This window comes from Corvus hawaiiensis, chromosome 3 (assembly GCF_020740725.1).
Source record: "Corvus hawaiiensis isolate bCorHaw1 chromosome 3, bCorHaw1.pri.cur, whole genome shotgun sequence".
Taxonomy (NCBI): Eukaryota; Metazoa; Chordata; class Aves; order Passeriformes; family Corvidae; genus Corvus; species Corvus hawaiiensis.
The window spans coordinates 61,703,386-61,729,653 of NC_063215.1; the positions used below are offsets into that span (position 1 = coordinate 61,703,386).

The window sequence follows — 26,268 nt, forward strand, 5'->3', positions numbered from 1 at the left end:
GTGTTATGTCCTGGTAGCAACCAGAGAAGACTTTAAAAATATTTCTGTAGAGAGGTTTGTAACTGATATCCCTCACACTGGTCATAATCTCATACTTAAGAGATGGGCTGAGTCCTGGAATATCAGCATTGAAATGTTTATTCTTTTAGCTGCTGTATCAGTGTTACAGAGATTTGTCTGTGTGAATATCTCTTCCTTTGTATCACATGAGACTAGAGCTGTTCACAACTTTCAACCCTTCTAGTGGCAAAATCATATGAAAAATTATTTCCTAGCTGCTTTTCTTGTCTTTATAGGATATGGCAGAGGTATAAAAAGAAAGGATGTATTATTTATGAAGCTTTTTTAATTTTAATGAAGTTAGTACTTTTTTCTATTTTTTATTCAAAATTTTGGTTCAGGAACAGCTGTCTGGCTCTTTTGCCTATTAAATAAGAGCACTGAAAGACATTGGAAGTGAGTGCTGAGCTTTGTAGTAGTGCAGTGTGCCATTGCCTTCCATGGGTATCCGTAGTAACTTGCTCTGTAAGCGACTGCCCATCCTTGGGGGATGTAAGTTCGTGTGCATGATGTCTAGTCTTCACTTGAGAAGCTTTAGGCTGTAGCTTAGCATCATGTAGTACTGCCTTGTAAACTACAGCTATTTTGATTTTTACATGTATTTACAGTAGATTTCACTTTAAGTACTTCTTCAGTGATGGTTTAAATGATAAAACTATTGTTTACGTTACTGAATGATGAAAATTTGAAATACGCGGATAAATTCCTTTTCAGTAAGTCTTCTCTTAAAGACCACTTTTCCTAACAGAGTTAAAGAAAAAAAATACAGAGCAGAAATTCTCTGCTTCATGTATAGCATATACCTGATCTTTTACATTTCCCCCCAGTTCCAACATATAATTCATATGGCTTGTAAGATCTTCAAGCAAGCCTGTATTTTTTTCTCCTAAGTTTGGAAATAGGACTTGGTTTATTTAAAATTATATTGGGAAAAAGGAGTATTAATAATGCTGTTAACCTTTATGTAGTCCGGAATATTGCCTTATATGTAGTGTCTTAGCTCTCACCATTGTTACTTTTTGCTGTACAAATCATTATATTGTTTTATCAGATAGAGGAAAATACAGAATTGTGAATATAATTGGCTTTAATTGCTAGCCTGGTCCTGATACATAGATGTACATTTCTGTAGGAAATCCATGTAGCTTGTTGCACTTGAACCTCTTAATTCTGAAGGAAGTGTGTGAGGAAAAGGCACTTTTCCCATTGACCAACAAATGTATACAAAATCACTGTGAGGACAATTTCCCATCTATTTCCAGATAATACTGATTGAGTGCATCGGTGAGAGTGGTATGGAAGAAGTGCTTGTTTTAGGATATGATACTAAAATCTGAGTCTTGAGGCTTTTTTTGGATTTTTACCCAATGTAAGAACACACAAGGTGCCTCGGTTGAAGGTGATGAGAAGTAAGTAGAGGAATTTGATTTTGTTTAAAACATTATGTAGGTGAATATGATGAAATGAGGAAAAACTGCTGCGACTTTTATGTAAGAAAATAATTTGAATGTATGTGTGAGAGTTCTTTGAGAGAATTAGGAAGCATGTGGGCAGGGAAGAATCAGGTGGTGTTACTTGGATTTCCAAAAATTGTTGAGAAGATCCATTCCCAAAAGTTTGAGAAGTTGAATTGCAATGGAGAGTGCATCCTTACATTGATGGATGACTGCTAAAAAGGGTGATGGGGGAAAAGTTATAGAAATAAATTGTTGTCTTTTTTCATGATGGAGTCTTCTGAGGCAAAAAGTTTGTTGATGGTATTAAGTTATGCAGGATGTTGGTACTGAAGGGATTGCAAAAGGATGTTGCTGTACTGTTAGATGGCAGCCTGCAGTTTCATAAAGTTAAATGTGGTAGTGCAGGTTGGTAAAGAGTATGACAAAGGCAGCCCTGGATTTATGGGCACTGAAATTATATCATACGTTAATTAATAAAATCTTGCAACTAAAATGGAAATGCCTGTTTAAAGATCAGCAGTAGTCATAATAGCAGTTAAGAGTCCTGGAAACTAGTAGGAAAGAAACAGAAAGTCACTATACTGCCTGTACCATTTTATCTTACTCCACGTGCTGCCTGGTTTGTACCTCATAAGACCATGTTGGCAGAACTGTATCTACAGAGGACAAAAGAGTCAAAGAAATGCAACAGGTCTGTATAAGAAATTGTTAAATATCAGTACTCTTTTCAGGCTGGAACAGAGGTGACTGGAAGATGAGGGTATAGGGATCTGTTGTACTGGAGATACAGAAGGGGCAAATCATTGTTTTCCAGTGCAGAAGCTGAGTAAATCCAGTGTCGCTAATGAGCACAGGTTCAAATCAAGAAAAGGGAGTGTCTTTGCACAGGTTTTGATTAAACTATGCACTTTTGCTAAAAGATGTTGCACATGCTGAAGGTTTACATGTACGGAAAAATAAATAGATTTGAATTCCCTATATGGAGGGAATTCAGAGATTTTTATGAAAATATCAGTTGATGCTGTCTCAGGAATCACTGAACTGTAGTTTGCAGGTGACTAAAATAATCTGCAAACAAAGTATCACTAAAAGAACAACTGCATGTTAGCTTTCATTAACATCCTCTGTTGAAGGCTGTTTCTGTTAGGTTTTTTTCTGAACTGGTGTTATCATCTGAAAGCAATGAATTTTCTACCATGCCTTAGCACAAAGAAAAGGAAGAGGAGTAAGGAGACAACAACCAAACAATTCAAACTTAGAGCAACATTTATTTTTACAATTCAGACAGTAACAAAACAGGCTTAGAAATAGTCCTAGAATCCACCTTTAACACTACAACTTTGATCATCTTTAAGACTTCCAATGCTGTCTGTGTAATGAGCTGTTATGTGCCTTACATGGACACTTGGCTGTCATCTGATTCTTTGCAAGAATATGACCCTGGGAATTACTTTCATTGAGACAGATTAGGATTTGTAGTAAGTATATCTTTGTGGACTCATTTTGTCCCTGAAGTGGCATTCAGATTCAGGTCTTCCCTGTAAGCTTTTCCTGTGATTTATATTCAGTATTTAAATAAGCATGCATACTTCTATCAAAAGTTTACTGATTGTCCCCTACCCAATTATCAAAATGCCAGTGTGTGTAGGACATGGTTGGATAGAATCATCACACAGAAAACCCGTGAAACAACTTCCCCCCACACAAATTCACTCTTAATTTAATCTGGTGTTTTCTTTAGCTATAAATGGGTTGAGAAGATTAATGTTCATTTTTACTTTGTAGTTTCCTGTATTGTTGGCAATGTATTTGGAGCTGAGCATGTTCAGTCATCTAGAATGCTTGAGGCAGTATAGAGTCTTGTCCACAGCTTTCTAGAATAAACTGATAGATCATTAAATGTTCGCTGGCATTGAAATCAAATGTATGCTACTATTAAGTGTGCTGACTTGGAAAAAACACTGGCATTTTTTACAGTAACTTGAAAGTATTCTCTTTACTTTGGCTATGCTTTTTCTCTCAGAGGAAAATAAACTTATTCCCAAAAGGTCGTATGGGAATCATGCATTAATGCTCTTTCTAACTTAATAATTTAACACTTGTTTTTTCAAAACCTGAGCTAAGACTTTAAGAATGGTTTACCTTACCAGTACAGTCAGACTCCTTGTGACTTGTCACTGATTGTGTAACACATAACAGGGGCCTCGTCCTCCGTTGTCCCCCCCTTCCCATTCTGTAGAATTTTAGTCTTTGTTCCTTCCTTATCTTTGTGTGATAATGCCATCTACATTTAGAAGGGGAATGTCTCACCTTTAATTGTCTGAGTAATGTGCCATAGTTCAAGAATGGACAGTACAAAAAAAAGCTTAGTATAAATTTTTAATGGATATTTGCAGTTTTGATGTTTTGGGTTTTTTTTTAATCAAGGTTTAACCTGTCAGTTTATTCCAAGTCACTCCATCTTAACTGAAGCAGCATTCTCCCAGATGTTGTGTTTGTGTTGTGGTGACTGCTTAGGAGAGTCTGTGTCAGAGTGTCTCTTGGGTGAATACATAGATCACTGGAGCAGTGCTCTTTTCTGGGCAAGTATCAGGAGACTGTTTCCTCTCCCTAGACCGTAGGATAGATTGGAGATAAATTTTGGGTTGATTGAGATAAGCATATTCTTTTTCTGGTCAAAATCAGTTAGTAAACGAATAGGAAAAATACATTGATCCATCAACTTTTAAGGTGGTTTTTAAATTAGGTTTTGTTATGTACGTACATCACCAGCAGGTGATAGATGTGTAGTGTTTGGAGAGAAATTCTTAATGTACATTTTAAAGAGACTCCACAAACTGTGGTGCTTTCCACAGCAATGCCTCAGATTTCAACAGCAAATGTCTGTACTTACTGGGTTTTCACATAAGAAATGGTGCAAATACTTTCACTTTGCAAATCTTTACAACAGGGAACTTAGGAAGATAACTAGAAAAAACAGGTTTAGTCGGTGGTCAAATATCTTTCAATAGTAATCAAACATCTAAAGATACTGATCAGTTTTTGTCTTTTTGAGCAAATGCTTCATGTGAGTTGATTTTTATTCAGAAAAGAAGCAAGTGGCTAGTAAATGACAGATTTTCTTCATAATTCACAGAATCATATGGTAGCTCAGCTCTAAAGCATGTTTATTTGAAGTTTCCATAAAGGTTTCTGTCTGCTCCCTTTCTTTGTTCTTCCAGCTTGTAAATGTGAACTAGCCTGTTTCAAAGCCTCTGAAACTTCTCCTGGTTTCATCTGACACTTGAAGATTACAGTGTTTCACTTTCGACCCTCTGAAATGAACTGTATTACTACTGCAAAAAAAATGCAGCTGCCTGATGTGATAAGGCTCAAGCTTCATTTGAATAAGATCTTTTATATGGAGAGCTACATTTTATACTAACATACAGATAGCTGACTGCAATTTATACAGTTATTTAAAAGAGTGGGTGTGTTTCATTATGGTATCAGGGCACAGACTTAGCAAATTCATGGTAACAGTTCAGGGGTGAGTCAGTTCCCTCTAAGGCATGCCAGAGCTGGCCTTCCAGGCTAAGGACAACCACAGTGGGCAATCTGGAACCACATCCACCAGCCTGACTCTTGCTTGTTCCCTGCTCATCTCATGTGGTTTGCTCCTCGGGTTCCATCCTTCCCAACTGATCCTCACTACTGAGGTTGTATTGACATATGCCTCCCCTTAGTAATCCTGTTCACCTGCTGAAGAACCTTTGTTCTTCGCTTAAAAGCTTCTCCACAGTTTTAGTTATCTCTAATGATTTCATGCCAGCCTTGGAGATATAGAGTCGAGAGTGCCCTGTAGGTTAGTATCATCACCTAAATAATGTGAGTCTGAACGTCCATTTACTGCATTTACTACTGAGATTTTTCTGGTTTACTCTTGAGTTGATATCTTCAATGCAATCTCTCACCTATCACCAGATCTCTTTGCTGGATGGCAATAGCCAGCTTCAAAGCCAGTGTCCACTGTGTGTGTACTTGTGCTGAATTTGTCTGCCTGATTATTACTCGGTAGTGTCGCTGATGTTCCTCTTCAGCTTTTGACAGTTTGACTTTGTCCTAACCAGAATATAGGTGACAGTGGAGGCAAAAGTGGGCTCTCTTGGGACTTCCCTTTACCATGCACGAAATGACTGTTCATTCAAATTATTTGCTGGCTGTATTTAAGGAGTAATTGGTTGGGGTTTTTGTTATGCAAGGGCTGGCTTAGGACAGCTTGGTTTCTGTGGAGCCTTTTGTGAGAGATCTTTGGTAAATGTGTTTTGGTAGTCCAGGTGGTCTCACTGTGCTTATAGAGTCTTTCAGAGAAGAACAGTATGCTGAGATGTGTCTTTTCCTTAGAACAGCTGCATGGAATTTTCTGTGTGTCAACTAATACTTCTATTTCAAGTAATTTGTGCTATTTTTTTTGGTACAAACATTTAACCTAACTGATCCATTGTTTCCTAGTTCTTCCCTTGAACCCTTGTCAGAAATTCATGTTGCTTTTCCTGTCTTTCAGAGCTGTAAGATTGAGACTGTTTTAAATGAGAGTTCATGAATCACAGCTGCTACCAAGTTTTTCATTCTTCAATTCTGTTCTAATACTTCATTATTTTTCACAATGTGGAAATTTACCTTCTTGTAAACACACTTCAGGAGGATTCTGGTGTGGAATCAATTTTTCCTTAGTATGTAGAGCTTAAAAAAAAAAGGGGGGAGGAGGGGGAGGCGTTCTTTTGCTGTAGGGCTTTATCTCCTATGAGTCCTTCTCTAAGTGCTGATTGTCCTGGAGAAACACTTTAATAGATTTGCTATTCCTTCTCTCTCCTGAAAAGTGCTGATTTTCATGGTTTCTCTTGTTTGTTTCTCAAACTTGATTGCACCGTCTTTTGCATGTACATTACCAGCCAGATTTTATGGTCACTCCCACTCCTTCCCATCCCCTTTGAATATTATTACTGATCTTCTGAAGTGTATAATTTTATTTCAGAGAGTTTCCTTGACTTTACTATTTAGCTGTGTTGCCTTTTTTGTCTTCTGGTTTATTTAAAGGCTTGTTTTATGTGAGGGCAAGCAGTTACCTTCTGCAAATGAGCGTGAGCATCTTACAAAACTAAGAGCAGGATTTAATGAGAGCAAACTGGTTTAACTAAACATCTGTACAAAAGGGCTTACAGGAAAAATTGACCTAGGATATAAGCACAAATTAAAAAAATAATACATGTATGTCTAACTCCTTATTCTTCAAATTCCAAGTGTCCTAAACCATCTATGCTGGATCAAAACTAGAAGCTTTCATTACTAGGGAGGCAACCAAGTCTTGCTTCTCTGGTCAGCCTAGCAGTAGAGAAAATGGGTTTGATGGAAGGACTGTTTGGTGGATAAAGAGCTGGCTGGATGTCAGCATCCAAAGAGTTGTAGTTAATGGCTACAGTGTCCAAATGGAGACCAGTATGAAGTGATGTCCCTCAGGGGTCCACACTGGGATAGATACTATGTAATATCTTTTTTGATGACTTAAAACCGTGGGATTGGATGCAACCTCAGTATTGAGGTGCATTTGATACGTGTGAGGGAAGGGATGGCATCCAGAAGGAGCCTGACGGGCTTGAGGAAAGAGCCCATGCAAACTCTGTATTGAACAAGGCTGACTGCATGGTCCTTCTGCATCTGGGTCAAGGCAATCACCAGTTTTTCCAAGTGAATAAACTTTCAAAATGAAATGTTTTACCGTAAATGAAAAGCTTCTTGAAGACAATTAAAGAAAAATAATTTAGAAGAGTGTTTTCTTTTCTTTGCTTCTTTCAGGTGCTAAATTTGGGATCTGTGGGGTTTTTTTAAATAGCTGTTAAAATCTGTAACAGGTGTATCCATTACGCAAAAAGCCTCTCTCTGCAGAAGTGCTGAGTTTTACTCTTTTTATTGGTTCCTTACCACCACCACCTTTCCCCCTTGGATGTTCAGTCCTTAATGCTGAATTTGCCTCTTTGCTACCTGGAATAAAGTAACGGGATGTTAGCAACAGCCCATGCTATCCTTTTGGCTTTTGGCATATTCCTGATAAGTGGTGTTAAGATACCTGACTGCACACAGCTGATGTCTCAGGTGTCAGTGGTGTGCAGCTCTTTCTTGTTTCCCAGTCCTGTGTAGTGGCCTCCTTGATACTTTGAACTGCCCCATTAAAGCCTGGATTATTTCAAAGCTGATGGCCTGGTCAGCTGTGGTCCCTGTGACTGTCTACCTGAGTCAGTGGTTCTGCCTCCTTACAGCTGTGTGTGTTGTAGGTGAAGGAGCTCCTGTGCCAGTCTCATCTGGGATTGCTCTTAGATTGTCAAGGTGGCTTCTTGAATCTAGGCTGACGTCACACACATACCTGTAATTGTTTTTGCTTTTACTAATTAGTGTTTCGGGCTTGAGAATGCTGACCAGGAATGCCCAAACTGGCTCTGCTAAGAAACAGTATATAAACAAAAAGTTTCTGGTGCTGTAGTGTTCCCAGAAGTAGTTTAGCTGTAGTTGCACAACATCCAGCCAAACAGTAGCCAGGATGAGTGATTACGTTTTGGTAATTACCCGTGAGTAACTGGAAGCTGAACAGTGAGCTATAAAACAGAGAAGAAACTGGTTTGAGACTCTTGGGGTTTTGCCTCTTTTCTCCCTTTCCCTCATGGTGGTGAAGAGCATTCATATATCTACATTTTAGAAATGTATTGGTTTTTGTTGTATGAGCAGTACAGAAATAATTCAGAATATTTTGCAACAACTATTAGCATTAGTGAGAAGTAGTAACAGTTGTTTTAAGAATGGATGTCTAGCTGTTAACTGGTTGTAATTTTACAGTTGTAATGGAAATCCTTTCAAGCTGAGAAGACAGACACTTATGCATGGACAAACCAATTTTTTTCACTTTGTGTTTTGGCAGCTATAGGAAGTTTTGGTTAAAACCAGTTTTGACAGGAAAGTATAAAAAAAAGAGCGCCTCATGTTTGGAAGGAGAACAAATCCTTGTCTCTTGGAAACTCAAATATGAAGAAAGAATATCTACTTGTTATCGTCAGTGATAAATTATTATAAGCAAGTGGGGGAACATGACCTATATTTAAGATTGTCTAATCCTTTCCACTGTGTGATCCTGTTTACTCTTACAGTTTGCTTTATTAAATATAAACAATTCTGAACTATGCTTTCTGAGCTAGCAGTTTGCCACAAATATAGCAAATATTAGGAAGTTAAAGATATTGTAAATATCTGTATGGGTATTAATTTGGTTCAATATATTGCATTTCTCAGGCTATGTGGGAGAGGAGAGGGGGTTTTGGCTTTGTTTCTGTTTCAGTTAGTGTTTTATGGAAGAACTCCAATTCTTCCTGTTCTAGGAAGGAAATAAAATTTTGTTTATGGATGGTCCTTATCAGAACTCCATTTTTGAACTAACATGCTTCTAAACATGTTGTAAACAAAAATAAAATGTAAGTCAAGAATGTCCTTGAATCTGGCTTGGCATTTTGTGTCTGGTCTTTTTATGTCTGAAAGTAGCAAATACCAGCCAGTCCCTTCTCTTATAACACTTAGAGCTGAAGGAGAAAGGAGCAACATTTTGTTCAAAATCATATATTGTGGATAATTGGAGATTTTTACAACAAGTAAATAGCCTTGGGAACAAGTTGTTTCTAATTACCACCCATCAGTCATAGCTATGAATTAAGTTACTGTAAAGTTTCCCTGTGTAGCAAATTTCTGATGAATACTTGTCATGCTGGATTGCTTCTGCTGGGAGATGTATGTACCAGCCAAACGAAGGGAGTTAATACTGCGTCCAGGGAGAACATTGGTGCAAAACTTCACTACCTGTGTGCTGTGGTTGGTTTGCTGGTTAGATATTAGTGAAGTTAAGAAGCTGTGTTTGAAATTGAGAACACAGCTGGATTTTTGCTTAAGTATTTCTAATACTTCTGATATATTACCAAGCTGTTTTAAGTGACAAAATTGCTACGTGCTTGTGCTCACATTTTGTTGTTGTTTGTTTGTTTAGTGGAAAATGAAAAGACTTGATTCAGCAGGCGTATGATGATGAATATACTAAGTTAAGATTTTGTTATGCTTCCATAAAGGTATTCAAGTATATTAATGTCTTTGCTCTGGGAAACTTAGTAAGAGCTACCGTATTTGTATGTTTATGTATTTATTTTGTAACTTCACCTGAAGTGCCTCCAGTATTTAGTGCTAGTAAAGCTAGGTGTTTATATAGGGACCATTGCAAAGAAAAAACTGCTCTCTTTTAAGAATTTTGGATATTACATTATATGTTATTGAGGTTTTTAAAATTTTTTTCTTAAATGGGAATGCCTTTTCTTGCTTAATACATAAAATCCAGTGAAAATTAAAAATGGTATTTTCTTGTGGAAAAATAATGTGTTCTGCTTACAGCTGCAGATTATATTTCTGATTACTTTTTTTTTCTTTTTTTTTGGCAGTTGTACTCGCTAAATGATTATAAGCCACCCATTTCTAAAGCTAAAATGACACAGATCACCAAGGCAGCAATCAAGGCTATAAAGGTAAGAAATCATTTAACTTATTTTGACCTCTTTTACATTTCTCATATATGTCAAAATAATTTGCGGAATAGTCTAAAGAATTTGCTTCAGAACTTTCCACCTCCCTTGTTGTGTTTACAATTTCCAAGTTATAATCAAATGTGATAGGGGATTTTCAGGAATGCAGCAGAAGGCTTAATTTGTTGTGTGACTTTCATTTGCTGGTTGTCATATGTGAGAAAGAATTATACCAGTTTGACTCTTCTATCAGATCTGAAAGACAGGGTTTTTTCCTCAGTTTAAAAAGGAGACACTGACATGCCTGTTAACAGATGAATAAATAGAAAACTACAATTCACCCGTCCTTCTGCCCTCTCTCCCTTCCTCCCTCCCCAAAATTTATGCATGCCTTCAGATCAATACAACTGTTCATTTTTCTAAATTCCTCACATAGCTTTTCATGGATATTGTTCATAGATTTCAGTTTTCATGTTGCTTGGATACAAATTGTTTTTAAGTTCTAGTCTTAGTGCACTTATTAAAGATTATTCCTGCCACAAAGTAAAACTAATTGCCAAACAACAATGGCACAGCAGAAAAAGTCACTGAAAAAGGGTGAGGGAAAGAAGTATGTCACTAGTGTTAAGCATTAAAACAAATGGAAACTCAGTGAGAGCAGGAGAGGTAGAAAAGAGGACAGACCAAACTTATGCTCTTCCTATCTACATTCCTTTGCTGACAATGCAGATATATTTTCATATGCCTATATTGTTGTTTTGTGTAAGTGGGAAAGAGCAATTTGATGACTCGAGTGAAATTCAGTGGCTTTCTTAAGTATGTCTGTGTAAGTTAAAGCCTGTGTGTTGCTGTATAATGAAAATGCTGAAAACTTGTATTGAACTTAAACAAGTAATAAATCATAATATATGGTTCTGTTAATTAAGCAGTTAAATGATACCAAAATGTTTTATCATGTACTCAGCTTGGAAATCCTACTTCCACTCCTATCATTTCAATAACAACATTTAATTGTGTAGAGTGGTTATCTCAGTTACTGTCATGATTTAGAGCTATTGTGATTATATGTGAGATTTAAAAAACAATTCCACAAAAGACAGGCCAACTTTAAAGAAAAAGTATTCAGTAGATGTTATTAATTAATGAAAGGCAGAGAAGTTACATGTTTAGTAAAATTAGGTGGATATCTTCAGTCGTGCACAGTGAAATAACCATGTGTTTTGGTGGAACAATTATATTACTCCCGTAGTTCTCAATAAGTAAGTATGCTACTCAAAACATCCAGTGTAAAAAACCTTCAAGAAAAAGAAGAAACACTGATATTGTATGTTGTTAAGTGTTTTAAGGAAGATTGCATGTTTAGCTGTAGATATTGGATTGCTGTTTAATGATCCAAAGTTTCTGCTTCTGGTTTTGCTATCAATGTATCAACATACTTGAACAAGTATACGCATCTTCAGATTTTCTCCTCTATTGAAATACTATTTTATTTTTCAGTTCTACAAGCATGTTGTACAGAGTGTTGAGAAATTCATTCAAAAGGTAAGTCAGTCAAGTGGGGGGTTGGGTACACATATGGATTAATATTTTTAGCACATATTAGTTTATTTCCATTTTTAGTCACATTCAATTTCTGCTAGTAATCAGCAGCAGATCATAGCCCATGCAGAATGACAAATACTTTGTTCTCATTTTGTTCTTTGGTCTGAGTCACTGTTGATACTGTTTTAAGACTGCTTCTGTATGTATTTATTTAATGTTAAAAGGGACTGTTAGTGAACAGCTAACAGCAAAACAATTGACAGTTTGGCTAGTGACAGTTGCTTTTGCTTTTATGCCAGGTTTTCCCATTGATTTTAAAGCTGAAGGGAAGATGACCTTCAGCCTCATTTTTTTGTAGCAGGAGATGCAGTATTTCAGTTGATGGTTCTAGCAAGTAAATTAAAACAAAAAGTATTTCTTTGGCTAGGCTAGAATTACTTTTTGGGAAGATGGTAATATTAATTTAAAGATTCTGAATAGCAAAGAAATTTATAGCACTTTCTTTTCTTGCAACAGTTAATTATTCTTGGGTAAAACTACATTTTGCTTCCAGCTGGAAATGCATGGATTCAAATTTGTGAGTCTTCCCTGCTTATCTGTGTTGTACCTGATTGTTCAGTTGGTTATTTTGGTACTGAATTTCTTCTCTCTTTGTAAATAGCAGTAAATTATTATTAAATAGCATTTTAGTTTTGAAAAACTAGCTAGAAAAGTTAGGCTGTTAATGTTGCAGTGTTGGATGCAATTTTCTTTCTGTTATCCTTTTTACAAAGCAGTCTGGATTGCTCTGTGTTAGTAAGCTGTCTTGCTCATTGACTTTTATTCCTTGGTGCTCAGTGTACTCTGCAGTGCCTTTTGCCAGTGGCTAGACAGTGTAAACAGCTTTCAGCTTCAGCCTGGTGTCTCAGAAGTATTTTTGAATGAATTATTTAGGTACTCATACATCAGTCCTATGTGAAAAAAAGAGTCATGTATGTTTCAAGCAGTAGTAAAAACTAGTAGTATACTTCATGAACACTGCTAGTTTGTCGTCAAGTAGTTGTCTTTTGTGGCCTTGACTCTGACTTCTTCCATCTCTGAGAAAGGGATCACTATCCTCTGGTCCCTGCTCAATGCTACAGGTGAACACAGGAGTAGGAGAGCAGGTATACATCCTATCCATCTCTGACAAGTAGCACTTTGCAGTTTCACATCCTGAAATTAGTTCAGAACTGTCTGAGTTCCAAACTGCGTTTTAGTTGCAGTGGCTGTGATTGGCAGTTCAGTATTCATAGGCACAAGAGAAGTTTTATCGTCTGCATGGAAGAATGGCAGTTTGTCAGGAATGGGACTGGTTGTTCGTGACCCTTCCACAAGCTACCAAAACTATCGAGTTATCTTTTCCACATACGCCCTTCAGTGTCCAGTACTGCTCGATGAGGAAATTCTGCACTGTTCATTGCTGGTTAGAGAAGGCAGAGGTATATTCTTATTGATATCCTTCTTAATGATCACTCTGGATTAGATGATTCCCTTTGGTGGTCTTGATGAGGGTTTTTAAATTATTTAATGAACAATTTAGTGAAATGTACAACTTATTAATAATTTTAAATAATAGCTTCTTGCTTTAGTAGACTGAGAGATAAGCAGATGATAGCTAGGTATTTGATATTAAAGGACTTAAATTGTATGTTTGGAGAACAATTGAGTATTTTTCTGAAAGCAGTCACTTCAAGTTAAAGCTCAAGATGACTAAATCTTTCATTAAAATCTGCTGTAGACCTGACCAGAGTGATGTCAATGCCATCTCAATTAGTTTGCTCTTCATCCTTTACAGCTCCAGTATTTTCTTTCCTAATTTCATGAGGTTACTGAAACTTCAGATGAAATAATTGCCCATGGCATTCTTCAGTTTGTGACACTTAACTCATTGGTCTATTGTTACTTTGGTTGACTGTTTTATTCTCTGGCAGAAGATCACTTTAGGGGGTCAAATGATCACGTTTCATATATGTGAGGTGATTCCATTGGAGAGCCAGACTTAATTTCTTTGAGTAATCAAATTACCTTATTGATTACTCACTCAGAAAATAAGTAAATATTTGTGTGTAAAAGCTGTCCCATCTAAGATTAAGCATATGCAGGTTCAAAGCCCCAGTGTTAATTTTTATTTAATTTTTAATCGTATTTTATTGCCTTTTTCATATCATCTATATTATTACACTAATTATCATATTTTGCTTTCTTTATGTGCCATGTCTTAAAATACTTCACCTAATATATTTCCTGAGTTTTTTTGAATATCTGTGAGCTTTATTAATTTGAATATTGTGAAAAGTTGTATAGCTGTCTGTTCCGTATGAAGAATACTCCTTTTTAATAATTTAAATTAAATTTCAGAAGCTACAATACGTTGAAGTGATTTTCTGAAGACAGCATATTATATCCAATTTAAGCTTAATGATGCACATGTATTCCACACACATTCTTAAAAATAAAGAATGCCATACCTAATTACACTGAACCGTGTTTAGAAACTAAAGAAGTGCTTTCTCAAGGTTGCAAGTGTTAGCAAATCAACACTTTTCAAAACAGAACATTTGTATCCAGGGCATAGTAAAATTAATATTCTGAAGTGTTTGGCACTTTATTAAAGATTATTAACTTAGTGTGTTGCATAATTTGTTTATAGAGAGGAAAAGGGTGTCATTTCCCATGTTTTCCACAGTACCGTGTGTGATAACTGTGTACACCCAATATTTATTAAGTGAATCCATAACATAATGTATTCTGATGGTGACTTCATTCTATTTTTGGACCACTATTCGTTCTGTCTTAAAACTGGTTGCAGTAATGTGGTGTAACTACTTTGCAATTAGAAGACAGATTTTAGCATTAGTTGTTAAAAAAGTAAAATTACATAACTAGTTAGTATTTTAGTTAGCAGACATGCCTTATATATCATGCTGTTTGCAAATTATGCAAGTTTTCCAGAGTTCTAAAATAAATATCATTGGTATATTCTCAACCAAACAGATGTCCCCATAAATATGTTTTTCTTCTGCAGGGCAGGATATACAACACCCTAATTACAACAATAAAAAATAAAATAAACAAATTTTAACTTTAATGTTTACTTTGATGCTAAAGAAGGACAAAAATATCTTGAATTACATTTACAGCTAGTCCAAATGTACTATTAAGTACATTAAGTGTACTATTACTATTTATGCAGTACTCTGAAAATAGAGTGTGCATTTTAAAAGGATATGTGGTTTGTGTGTTAATTTTTTTAATGGTTAGATTTTAAATAGTTAATTTTTTGGCAGTAAGAAATTGATTTTACACCATTTACATGCCTGTGGAATGCATGCAGGTGTGATAATTTAAGCATTAGATGTTTAAATGTTAGATGTTTTTGAGAAGGTTTCATTTTCCAGGACAATTTATTAAATAAGAGAACATTTCAGTGTAGTTGGACCCATTTAAAAATTAGAGAGGATTGTTCGTATTTACTCTGCTGTTAATGATTTTGGTTATTTTTCACATATGTTCATTTTAAATTACCATTCTTTATAGTGCAAACCAGAGTACAAGGTGCCTGGTCTGTATGTCATTGACTCCATTGTGAGACAGTCCCGGCATCAGTTTGGACAAGAAAAGGATGTGTTTGCACCAAGGTTCAGCAATAACATCATCAGCACGTTCCAGAACTTGTACCGTTGTCCTGGTGATGACAAGGTAAACCACTTACAGATCTTTCTACTTAAAACAATCTTTAGCATATCATCTATAAAGAGTAAAGATTTTGATCTCTTTCTACTTGCTGGAGGGGACCTACTTATAAACTTGCCCTGTATATGTATTTTTTAATGCTGCTTGTCTTAGTGTAGGGATTGGAAAGATACATTCCATAGATTAGAGTTTTGAGAAAGTGATCTTCCCTATGATTCTATGATCATCCAGCAGCTAAATAAGATTTAACTTGAATAGTTTGACTCAATAGTTCAGCTGTTCCCTTGGATGGCAGTAGTTGAGATAGCTACCAAATCCTGTTTCTAAAAGATTGGCTGGAAATAGCAGAGTGCAGGCAGTTTAACTTCCTTCATATTTGTCCCTGGTTGTAAAATTGATAGTGTTTCTTCTTATTGAATAACTATGAAAAGGTGGGGAATGCTAAGGGCTTTGTCTTCACAGAAATTTGTGTGATAGAGTCATTAAGTAAAGTAGTAAGTGAGACAGGATGCTACAGGAAGAGAATAATTATATTTTGAATAGTTACATGCCTTCCTACAGCGGTTTTTTTCAACCAAAGACCTGAAAACCCAAGGCATCCATGGAAGGTGATTAAGGCAAGTTCAGTCATTGTATTATCCTAGGATTCCTGCCTTTTTAGAGTAGTTAGGACCTCTGCAGGAAAATGTGTCAGGAGCTGCATTTTTTGGTTGGATAAACTTGGCTAAGGATGTCTGTCTTCTCTCTGCAACTGAGTTCTGAGGTGTTGCTGAACAGGTTATTTAAGTTAAATGACATTTTTCCAGTCTGGTTTTAGGTTAACTGTGTGATTAACTTGTGCTGCTTCAATTCCACAGTTTTTTACTGTTTTTTTTAATAAATAGGCACAACTTTTAAACTTACATTTGTATTCATTTAGTTGTATTCCTTTAGCAGTATTAGTGTGTTTTGTAAACTCATTTAGCTTGCTACTTTGGGAAGTATACTAATACAGAAATAGCTTGATGTATTGAAGAAGGAGAGATTGGAACAAGGATGGACGCAAGTACTCAGTTTGGGTCTGGTTTTAAAAAATACATAGTAAATTTATTGTAGGCTAAGAAATAGCACTACTTGTCCTGTGATATTTCAATGCATGGCAATTAATTTATTGCATTAGGGGTGTTTGATGTGAAGAGAGATAGTAAAACAGTCTATTGAGGGTCTCCACAAAAGACCTGTCAGGTTCACTTCTAGGATATTTTTCACCTCAGCGTAAAATGTATTTTTCAATCGGAAGTCTTGCTGATGTGCTGCATATGGGTTCAATATAATATGAAGGTCTTTGTGCTGTGAAAGTAATTATCCTATACATTGCCTGGCAAAAACCTGTGCTGTCAGAGACCAAGATATGTACCTGGTTGGTAACATTTTGGTGTTTAATCTGATTGAAAGACATAATGGAGAAACACAGCAGTTATCTTTATATGAGCAAACGTGGAATTTGTTTTTGAATCAAGCAGAAATGCAGTAACATTTCATTTAAGGTAACAACAAAAACACGTCACTGATTCCTCTGTCTGGCGCAGAGAAAGTGCAAGGTGCAGGTAGATACTGAGCCACAGGAACAGTTTTACATTTCTGTTCTGGAGAAATGAGGGAAGTTAGAGCCTCTGGTGGACTTGTCAAGGACTGCTTATTAAACAGCCTTTCAAAGAAGAAAGGCTCGGATACCGGAATTCTGAGTGGAAGCCATCAGAGATTTCTTTAAGGGAACTCTAAATTGCATTTTCCATGCAGTGAAAGTTCAGCACTTCTCTCTATTACAGTTAAATATCCTCTTGTAGTTCTGGGCAAACAGACTTCTGTTTCTTTGTTTTGAGCACTGTGGCTAAGTACTTCATGTTCTTGTTTTATAGAATTCAAGTAATTAAACCATCTTTGTGAAAGCAAACACCAGATCCTATGAAGAATTTCTTGCTGTTTGTAATACAACTCACTTTTTTCCCCAAAATAAAGCAAAATCTTTCCTTTTGGTGGAAGTGAAGCTTATTAAAAAAAAAAGTCTGGAAGCAGATCAAAATGGTGATCTGTTTATGATGTAATAGAATGCTTCTATTGAAATAGAAAAAAATAAAATAAAAATGTAAGCTGAACAATGAGTTACAGCTAATGGAATTATGTGAAGCCTTAATTCTGATTTTTTTTTTCCCTTCCCCACGATCCACATTTTTTAATATTACTATGTATTTTCAATAGGCAGGTAGTTGTGTTCCAGTTTAAACTTCTAAGTTCCTCACTTCATGAGGAAATGAGAATAGAAATGAGCTTGCAAAATATTAAGCTGCTTTTCTAATAAAAATATTTAGCAGTCTTATTGGTATATGCCCATTTTTCAGTGCACATAAATGATTTTGATTCATAGGCAGAACAGAATCACATTTATATATGTTAACTATAAAAAATTAGGAGACTAGTAATTCATTATTTTAATTACTAGCCATGTTTTAAAATGCTTCCTTAAAATAATTTTCCTTCCATGTCATCTTCCAAGAGTAGAGGCATGTTTTTGGTTGAGAGAACATTGTCACCTGTGTGTAGTAGCTCCTTGCTGTTGCCTAGGGTCAGTCTCAGATTGATAGTTCTGACATCTTTGGTGTGATCCAGTATAACTGTCCTTGCTGTCTGCAAATCTGAAGGTCCTTCAGTCTAGACAGATTAACATTGCTAGCTAAGAATTCCATAATCAATAATAACAAGAAAAATAAGCATGACTCAGGTCTTTTGTTGTCTTTTCTTCATTTTAGAGTAAAATTGTTAGAGTGCTAAATTTATGGCAGAAGAATAATGTGTTCAAGAGTGAAATTATTCAGCCTCTCTTGGATATGGCAGCAGGAATTCCTCCTCCCGTTGTGACCCCTGTCTTGCCCAGCACTACAGCTGCTATGAGCAACAATACGCCAGGTAAACAAAACCAGATGGAAGTCATAATTTGAATCAAAACACTTCTGTCAGCTTTGGTATGTTCCCTGTTAACATGCTGAAGTATCCCACTTGAGTGCTAGAAAGAAGTATATTACAGATATCATCAAGATCAGGGAAACAGGAAAACATTATGATAAATGTGGACTTAATCATTTTGTACTCTGAGTATCTGCCTTGCTTATGTAGGTAGATGGCAGGAAAATAGATTTTTAACTTTGTCACTTCATCAAAATTTTTTCTTTCGAGGTTGGGATATATGGGAAGTTGGCCAGATAGGAATGGCTTCTGGCACCTGCCTTTGTAACCCACCTTTTGCTGATCCCATGCTGAAAAGCAATGGGATGGACACATTCACCTTAGTTTTCAGTGGGAAAGCAAATTTGTGAAATTTTCAGATCCTGGAGTGCCTTTTCTGCATCTTCTAGCTCAGTATTATTTATTTAGTATGACTTCATTAAATTGTTGGAATCATAAGTCTGCTCTAATGTGTTCTTAGATTCTGATGCAAATTGACTTTTAAAACAGTAATCTAGTCATATTTAGCATTCGTTGGTGTATCTCTACTTCTGAGCTATAAATGCAAAAGTACTTGCAGGTATAGAGGATTCTTCTGGATTATGGCATGGAACTAATTATCAGAGTGCTGATTTAGTCTCAGTGTTTTTCTTGAGAAAAAGCAATAAAACAAGCAGTCCTCATGAATCCAGCTGATGTAGGTTGAAATTTTTAGTTGAATCCTTAGGACTCCTCCTGGGGATAAAGTGCGAGTCCAGTGAGATTCAGACTAGCAGACGAGTAGATTGCTAACAATTATCTTTTGGTATATGTAGTTTCCACTGAATGTTTTGGAATACTGTGTGAAACCTATTTATTTTGCCTTCATCAGTGTTTTCGTTAGTAGCCCCAATAGGTCAATAATGAAAAGATCTGTGAATGACACTAATACAAAGTAATTCTGCTACTTTAGGAATGTTCATGTGAGTCTGTGTTATTTCTGTGTGCTCTCTGTGTATGTCAGAAAAATAGTTTCAATTGATGTGCTTTCTCAGTATTTAATAACAGCAGGCTTTTTTCTTCTCTAACACTATTTTTAAATTTCTATGTTAAAATATTTTGGCATATTGGTTTTTCTCTTTTTTAGGTACACCTGTGACTCCAGTTACCCCAGCCAATGTGGCGCAGAGTTTACCTGATCCTTGGGTATCCCAGATTGCTAACACAGACACCCTTGCTGCTGTTGCACAGATTTTACAGAGTCCTCAAGGCCAGCAGGTAACTATTTTGTAGACAGTTACACTGTAGACACTGTAGACTGTCTGATACTTTGTGTCTTTAAGGTACAGGTAAGGAATGCTTTCAGGAGTATCTCTTAGATTTGTGTCCAGTATCCATGTAAACTGTCCAATGAGGCTGTTCATCACGAGTAAGTTCCAGGTCAGTTAAAACTCCATGTTACCTTTTGTAGCCAACCCTGTTTGTTCCTTAAAAGTGTCTCAGGTGGTTTCAGATAAGATGGTCTGTAATACATGTCTATATCGATGACAAGTATGGATCTATTGCAGATGACTAAATCAAGAGCAACAATAATATTTCATGGATACAGATATAAAATAGAATGCAAGTTAAAGCACATTTTTCTTTTGGAAGCCTGAAGAGGAGCTAAACATTGTACAGAATTACAGGATGGGAGCAAACTTTTTCAGGAATTGTACTGTGTGTTGATTCAATTTTTTATCTTTCCATCAGCTAAACATAGGTTTCATTTTGCAGCATTCAAAAATAAGAACTTGGAAGTTACTATGTTCTTCAGTTTTTAAATGCTCAACTCCAAAAAAGTGTCTTGATGTTCAGCATCACAAGAACCGCTTGTCCTCTTAACTCAGTCACACACAATTGTCTTTCTGTAAAAATGTAGATCATAATTTTTCAATCTGTGCTAGAACTATGGCACCTGCATAACTTTGGCATTATGCTTTTTATTTGGACTGAGGTTGTTTTACCTGCTGGCATACTAAACAAAAATACACACATATGAATGAGAAGCAGTGGCCAGTGAAAGTTCTGGTGCTGGCAGTAAGAACTTTACTTAGTGAGAATGTTTTACACTATTTAGCTAAGCAGAGTTATCTGTAATTGTTCATAAATGAAGTGGAGGGAATACTTTCATCTGATTACACTGGAAGAAACTGAAAAGCAAAGGAAAGTGAGTTTGTGGGATACTTTGTGAAATATGGAGGAAAAATAGTGGACTTGCTCTTAAACAAGGAAAAGATATGAAGTGAGAATGGTAAATACATGGAAAGTCAGTGAGGTAATTCAAAGTTTGTTGCTTAGAGAATACAAAAAAAGAAAATGAAGCAAGAGAAAAAAGTGAAGATGACAAAGCAATTACCGTTTTAAAGACAGCAGATCACGAAGAAATAACATTTGGATATTTAGCTCAAAATAGTCTTAAGCAGAAGTGTGGAGACAGACTGAGTACACAAAAAATATGTACATAGGATTGGTAGATGAACTATGATACTTGCTTACATGCTGTCTATCTCTTTTATTCTTGTTCTCCAAACCACTCCATCTGCCACAGCCTCTCCCTGGCTCCCCAGCTCCACAGACCTTGATTTAATCCTACAATTGTGTTTTATTGGTGAGAATGCGTGCAGGTAAATTGAGAGTCCAGACACAGGAGAGGGCAGAGTAAGAAAGATGTGACCAACAAGAATGTGAAAACAGCAAGAATGGTGCCCATCCAGGATTCTTCCACTTGAGAGCCTCCATCTCTGCTTCTTCAGTTTGATTCCTTCCTACTGAGAGCAATGCACAAGGTGGACCAGCTGTATCAGCCAAGTGGGGAGGTGTGGGGGAACTCTTCAGCTTTACCTATTGCAGCAATCAGTGAAAGCTCTTGCTGAGGTAGAACAACAATTGAAGCCTTTTCAGAGGCTCTGCTGTATAAGAAATCTGTATAACTGTTTTTAAAAGTAAAAGAATAGGGAGAATTGTTTCACATTATCAGAAAGTAACTCTTAAAACAATCTTGAAAAAGGGTCACACATTTTTGATGCATTGTAGAAAAGAAATTCAACCTAATCAGCTTATGAAGTTTCTAGTGAGGTTAGTAAGAAGGGATGGATTGAACCCTCTAAGAGTTCAGTAGGGAACCCTATAAGGAGTTGGAATATGAATGTAAGGGTAATCAGGGACTTAGGTCAGCATAGTTTGAACTGCCTGGATTTGCTTAACCTTTTTTCCACAAATATCTGAAGATAAGGCTCCAGGGATTTCTCTCTTTGAATGTCAAAGAACTGCTTCCTCTAATTCCACAGTGCTTTAGGAGAGCTTCTTCCCATAGGGTTAATATTTTTTCTTAAGGCAAATTTTGTTGAAGCATCCCTATTCAACAGATAAGTTGATCTGCACATGAAAAAGCCTTTGATTTCCTCTTTAGGACAGCTTCCTAGAAGATTATGTATAGATAGGGATTTGTAAAGAAAGATAGGAAGTAAGGCAATCAAGATAGACCAGGTGATTGGTTTGTACATTTGCTTTTTATATTTTGTTAACATAGCAAGGGCATTGCATTCTATCAGCCCAAACCTGAGTTTCCCTGTGAGATTTTGCTTGTGTCTTGTGCAGAGACACTGGTGCAAGCTCTCCATATGAATAGGTTGCATTGGCCTGAAGTGGAGCTTGCCACGGTGCAGGTCTTTTCTCTGTAGAAATGCTGTTACAGGACACAGATTCTCCTAATATAAGTGGGCCCTTAGGAAGCTGGAGTAGGCTAACAGATTTTTTTCAGGTCAAAAGGAATCAAACTGGAGAAACAGAAGAGGGGGAACCCTAGAAAGCAGGAAATCCTGAGTGGTGACTGGCATCATCATGCAACCTGTCAGAGCAAGTTAGGAAGAAGAAGCATCTGCCTATCTTATCAGCCCCAGAAAACAAATTAGCCAGTAAGTGGGAAAAAAATTTGCTGTAAATGAAAACAAATTAAGACAAAATAATAGCCATAGGTTAGATGATACTTCATTCCTGAGGGGTTTTTTTACTAAGTGGAAGGGGAAAAGTCTGTTTTGTACTTTGTTTTTTGCTTAAAAAAACCTCTTGTTCAATGTATTTGTTATCTTTTCTGTTTTAGCTTCAGCAGTTGATACAGACACTGCAGATACAGCAGCAGAAACCTCAGCCTTCACTACTTCAAGCCCTGGATGCCGGTCTTGTCGTCCAGTTACAGGCCCTCACGGCACAACTCACAGCTGCTGCTGCTGCTGCTAACACACTTAATCCACTGGAACAGAGTGTCTCTTTTAATAAGGTAGAAGTAGAATAATAGAAATTTGAAGAAGTATTTATTTTTAAAATATATGTATATGAGAAGTTCTCCTGGATTTTATGGTTTGACTTTGAACATTTTAAAAATACATTAATATACTATAAAGTGCTTACATCTTGAAAATACAAAAAAAGTGTCTAGACAGAATAGAGTAAATGAAAATATTAGTTGCATATTAGTTTAGGGCTAAATGGCACATAGTAGAATATCTAGAGTTGGAACGGATCCATAAAGTTTATTGAATATGGTAATGGATTTGATTTAGCAAAGGTAAGCCATTGTTACATATGTTTTCTCACCCTTTTTAAGACAGCAGTGAGAATTGTTTCTTACAAGGTAATAAATGGAAAATATGCAGAAATTATATTTCCAAAAAAAAAAAAGAAAAAAGAGCCAAAAACCCCCAAAACAAGCTACAAACAAACCCAGAAATTTAAGAAAACTAATGTAATTGCATACCAGGTGGTAACAACCATGCAGGCAATTGCAGTCATAGTAGTATAATACTTATAATAAAAAAAAGGATGAACTTCTGCTCAAAGAATTATAACTAACTAAATAAATAAATAAACATTGTTCTATTATCTTTGGAAGAAACAGTTTGTGAGTACATAATCTCTGTAGCTTTGTCCTGGAATGAATAAATACTAAGAATAAGGAAGTTGGAGAAGAAAAACAACCTTTTTTATTCTTAACTCAGATAATCTCTTCTTATTGAAAATAATGCAGCTGTAAAAATAAGTCAGGAAAAGAATGGCCTGTACTCCTGCTCTACCATCAACTCAAGAAGGGTGTGGCCCCAGGGAATGAATGCATCAGCTGATAGGGAGTGCCATAATATTTACATACAGAAAGTATTTCATTATTTGGCATTATTCTGCAGACTTCAATTCCAGCATTTCCATGGATAGGTGTACTCATAGCTATGGCTGCCTTGAATGTTGCACAGTGTAAATGAAGTAAATTAAAGGAATTCACCTTCTGATGAGATGTTTATATACAGACATAAAAAAAGAGGCAGCTTTTAGGATAAAAAAACATTTATTAGTATTCTAATCCAAAGGAAACAGTGAAACACAGTTTTCATTCCGTGACATAATGTTGGTGAATTGCATAAAAAATATGAACCATGCAGGAAAATAGTTTTGATCAATGCATAAGTATCCAGTTTATCTTTTTTTAAAAAAACCCTATTCCTAATACATTTGACAGTTTTTCCAATCCTTTGTTTTCAAGCTCTTCAGTCTCTGTACTATCTTGTGTTACTTAATTGTGCAAATTAATATGCATTATGTGGAAAATTCTTTTGGCAACATCAAATGTGCATGTTTTTGACCTTGCTACAGAACCATATCCCTGTGTTATGGTAAAAAAAATTTGATCAATATTTCCTGTGCATTTACCCTACTCTTTTTATTGTAATTTCCAAATAGAATATCCTGATCCTTACAAAAAAATTTGTTTCCTTTCAAATAAAAAGCTTTTTTCATGTATTTAATTCTTTCTGTTGCTTTTTCGGAACATATTTTCTTCTTAGGTAATTAAAGTAACATATGTAGCGTAAAGGGAAGGTTCTGTGCTTCTTATATGCGTGTGTGTCTAACATTAAATTTGATATCCTAGTATTTAATTTAGTTTAATTCCTATTACTTCATTGTAGAGAGTATTCTTTTACAAACTATGTAAAAATCAAGATCTTTCAGTTCAGATTTTTGGCTTTCTATATGTACGATGTTACTTCAAACAAATGTAAACATAAATCATGCTGGACGTTTACCTGTCTTGGCTGGAAGTTCTCTGGTTTTCTCTGGCTTCAGTTAATCTAAATGTTTGTTTTGTTAGTCATGAACTGTTGACTATTTTCTATTTATTTCTTTTCTCAGATATATAAATAGTACATATTCTGTTATTTTCCTTCCTACTTTGTCATGATGGAAGGTACATGATGATCAGTAGTATTTTAAGTTTGAGGTAGTTTGTTTAAAATGCACAATTTTTTTCAGAGCAGCAGCATTTTATAAGTGCTTCACTGGAAAATATTCTAACAGTACAAACAAAAAAGGCAGTCGCTTTATACAGATTAGGTATATATGGTGAAAGTTGTTCTGGATTTTAACATCCCATCTCACATAAGCTTGATGGTCTGTGTTTCTACTGTGTTTTCTCAGAGTCATATTCTGTCCTGCTTTCATAAATATTGTATTGGGAAAAGTGGTTCTAAAAATTCTTGATTGATCAGTCTTCTAGTTAGCTTAGGCTTTGTTCTTCTTGCTGGACTCCAGTAATTGAGAATAAATAGAACATCCTGAGAGAAAATGGGCTACTGAATCACCATGGTTTGTTGCTGAAGATGTTTTTGCCTTAGTATTTCAAAATGACTGCCTTATGTTCTCATCCTCTTGGTTTTTTTCTTCTGCGATTAAGGTTTGAGAAGAAGTTATGGTGGTTTGTAGTATAGCATTAGCTAGAAGAAGACTTCCAAGGTGTGCAAAGATGCATGGACATGGCTTTAGTAGCACAGCTCTATCACTACGTAGTGAAAAAAAAGCCAATCTCACTGACAAATAACATCTGTTGTATTTCTTCATGCTTGTTCTTTAGTTTTCTCTTCAAGAAAGTAAAGTGCTACTAAAATGCTTCTGGACTTTTTAAAATTAATAGATAAACTTTTTTACTTAAGCGGAACTCCAGTTTAGACATCTTCGCAGATAAAACAGGAAGTTTATTCAAGTTTTTCTCCTTGTCAGATACCTTTCTTTTTATCCATTATAAGGCTATTCCTCTTACATGATAACTGCTTGCTTTGATTTTTTTTGCAGACTATGTGAGAAGTTGTTTTCAAGGAGCAGTATATTTGAAGGAATTCAGGTTGTCTAAATGACACGTGTGTGAAAATACAGTAATTCTTTGTGAAGTAATCAAGCTGTAGGTCTTCTCTTGATATGAGCAGAGCAGTTTGCTGATAACCAAAGGATTGAATAGTTGGCCTCTTCGTAGTAATTCCTTCTAATTAAAGGTACCATTACATAAAATTAATCTTTATTTAAGCTTTACTCCAAAGTAGCTCTGAGTTACTGTGGAAAGCACATGTGGTTGTACTTGCAGCAGCAGAGCTCAAGAAAGCTGGGGCAAGATTTGATGCACTCAAGAGTTTGATAGCAATAGGAGTATGACATTGGATTTTCTATTCAGGTTATTTGCCAAAGTTTTTTTGTTTTTTCTTAAATTGAGAAATAAGAGCATCTTCCTATTGAAAAGGAAATATAAATAAAGGGACATATAAGAAGTGTTCAGTAATGCCTATTTTGTTTTCTCCTAGAAGCTGATGGACAGGTTTGACTTTGGCGAAGAATCGGAACAAAATGAAGAGCCTAAAAAGGAAACTCCCTCTTCCCAATTGTAAGACCAAGCTCTGTTTCTTATGGAAAATGCTAAAATTTGCGTGATGTTAGTTGAACATTAGGATTAAGTAAGGAAAATATTTATTTCAGAGCATAAGTACACCAAAACAGTCGGAAAAGACAGTTTACTAAATTAAACATACACACTTTACTGTAAGTCTGTGTGCCTGAATTTTTGATGACTTTATCTTCAAGTTAGCATGTTCTTTGCTTTTTATAGT

The 26,268-nt window shown here is 35.9% G+C and overlaps 1 protein-coding gene across 5 annotated transcripts in view; it reads left to right on the top strand.

Annotated features, from left to right (window-relative positions):
* SCAF8 (SR-related CTD associated factor 8) overlaps positions 1-26,268 on the top strand; it is a 153,815-nt gene that overhangs the window by 11,198 nt on the left and 116,349 nt on the right. For 3 of the 5 annotated variants that reach the window (XM_048297285.1, XM_048297284.1, XM_048297283.1), the window contains exons 2-8: positions 10,016-10,099; positions 11,594-11,638; positions 15,197-15,358; positions 18,139-18,295; positions 19,458-19,588; positions 22,452-22,628; positions 25,966-26,045. In XM_048297285.1, the coding sequence (XP_048153242.1) occupies positions 10,016-10,099; positions 11,594-11,638; positions 15,197-15,358; positions 18,139-18,295; positions 19,458-19,588; positions 22,452-22,628; positions 25,966-26,045 (836 nt within the window). Of the gene's footprint in view, positions 1-10,015; positions 10,100-11,593; positions 11,639-15,196; positions 15,359-18,138; positions 18,296-19,457; positions 19,589-22,451; positions 22,629-24,491; positions 25,839-25,965; positions 26,046-26,268 lie in introns of those variants that run through there. The other 2 variants (XM_048297286.1, XM_048297287.1) reach the window with 2 other exon arrangements.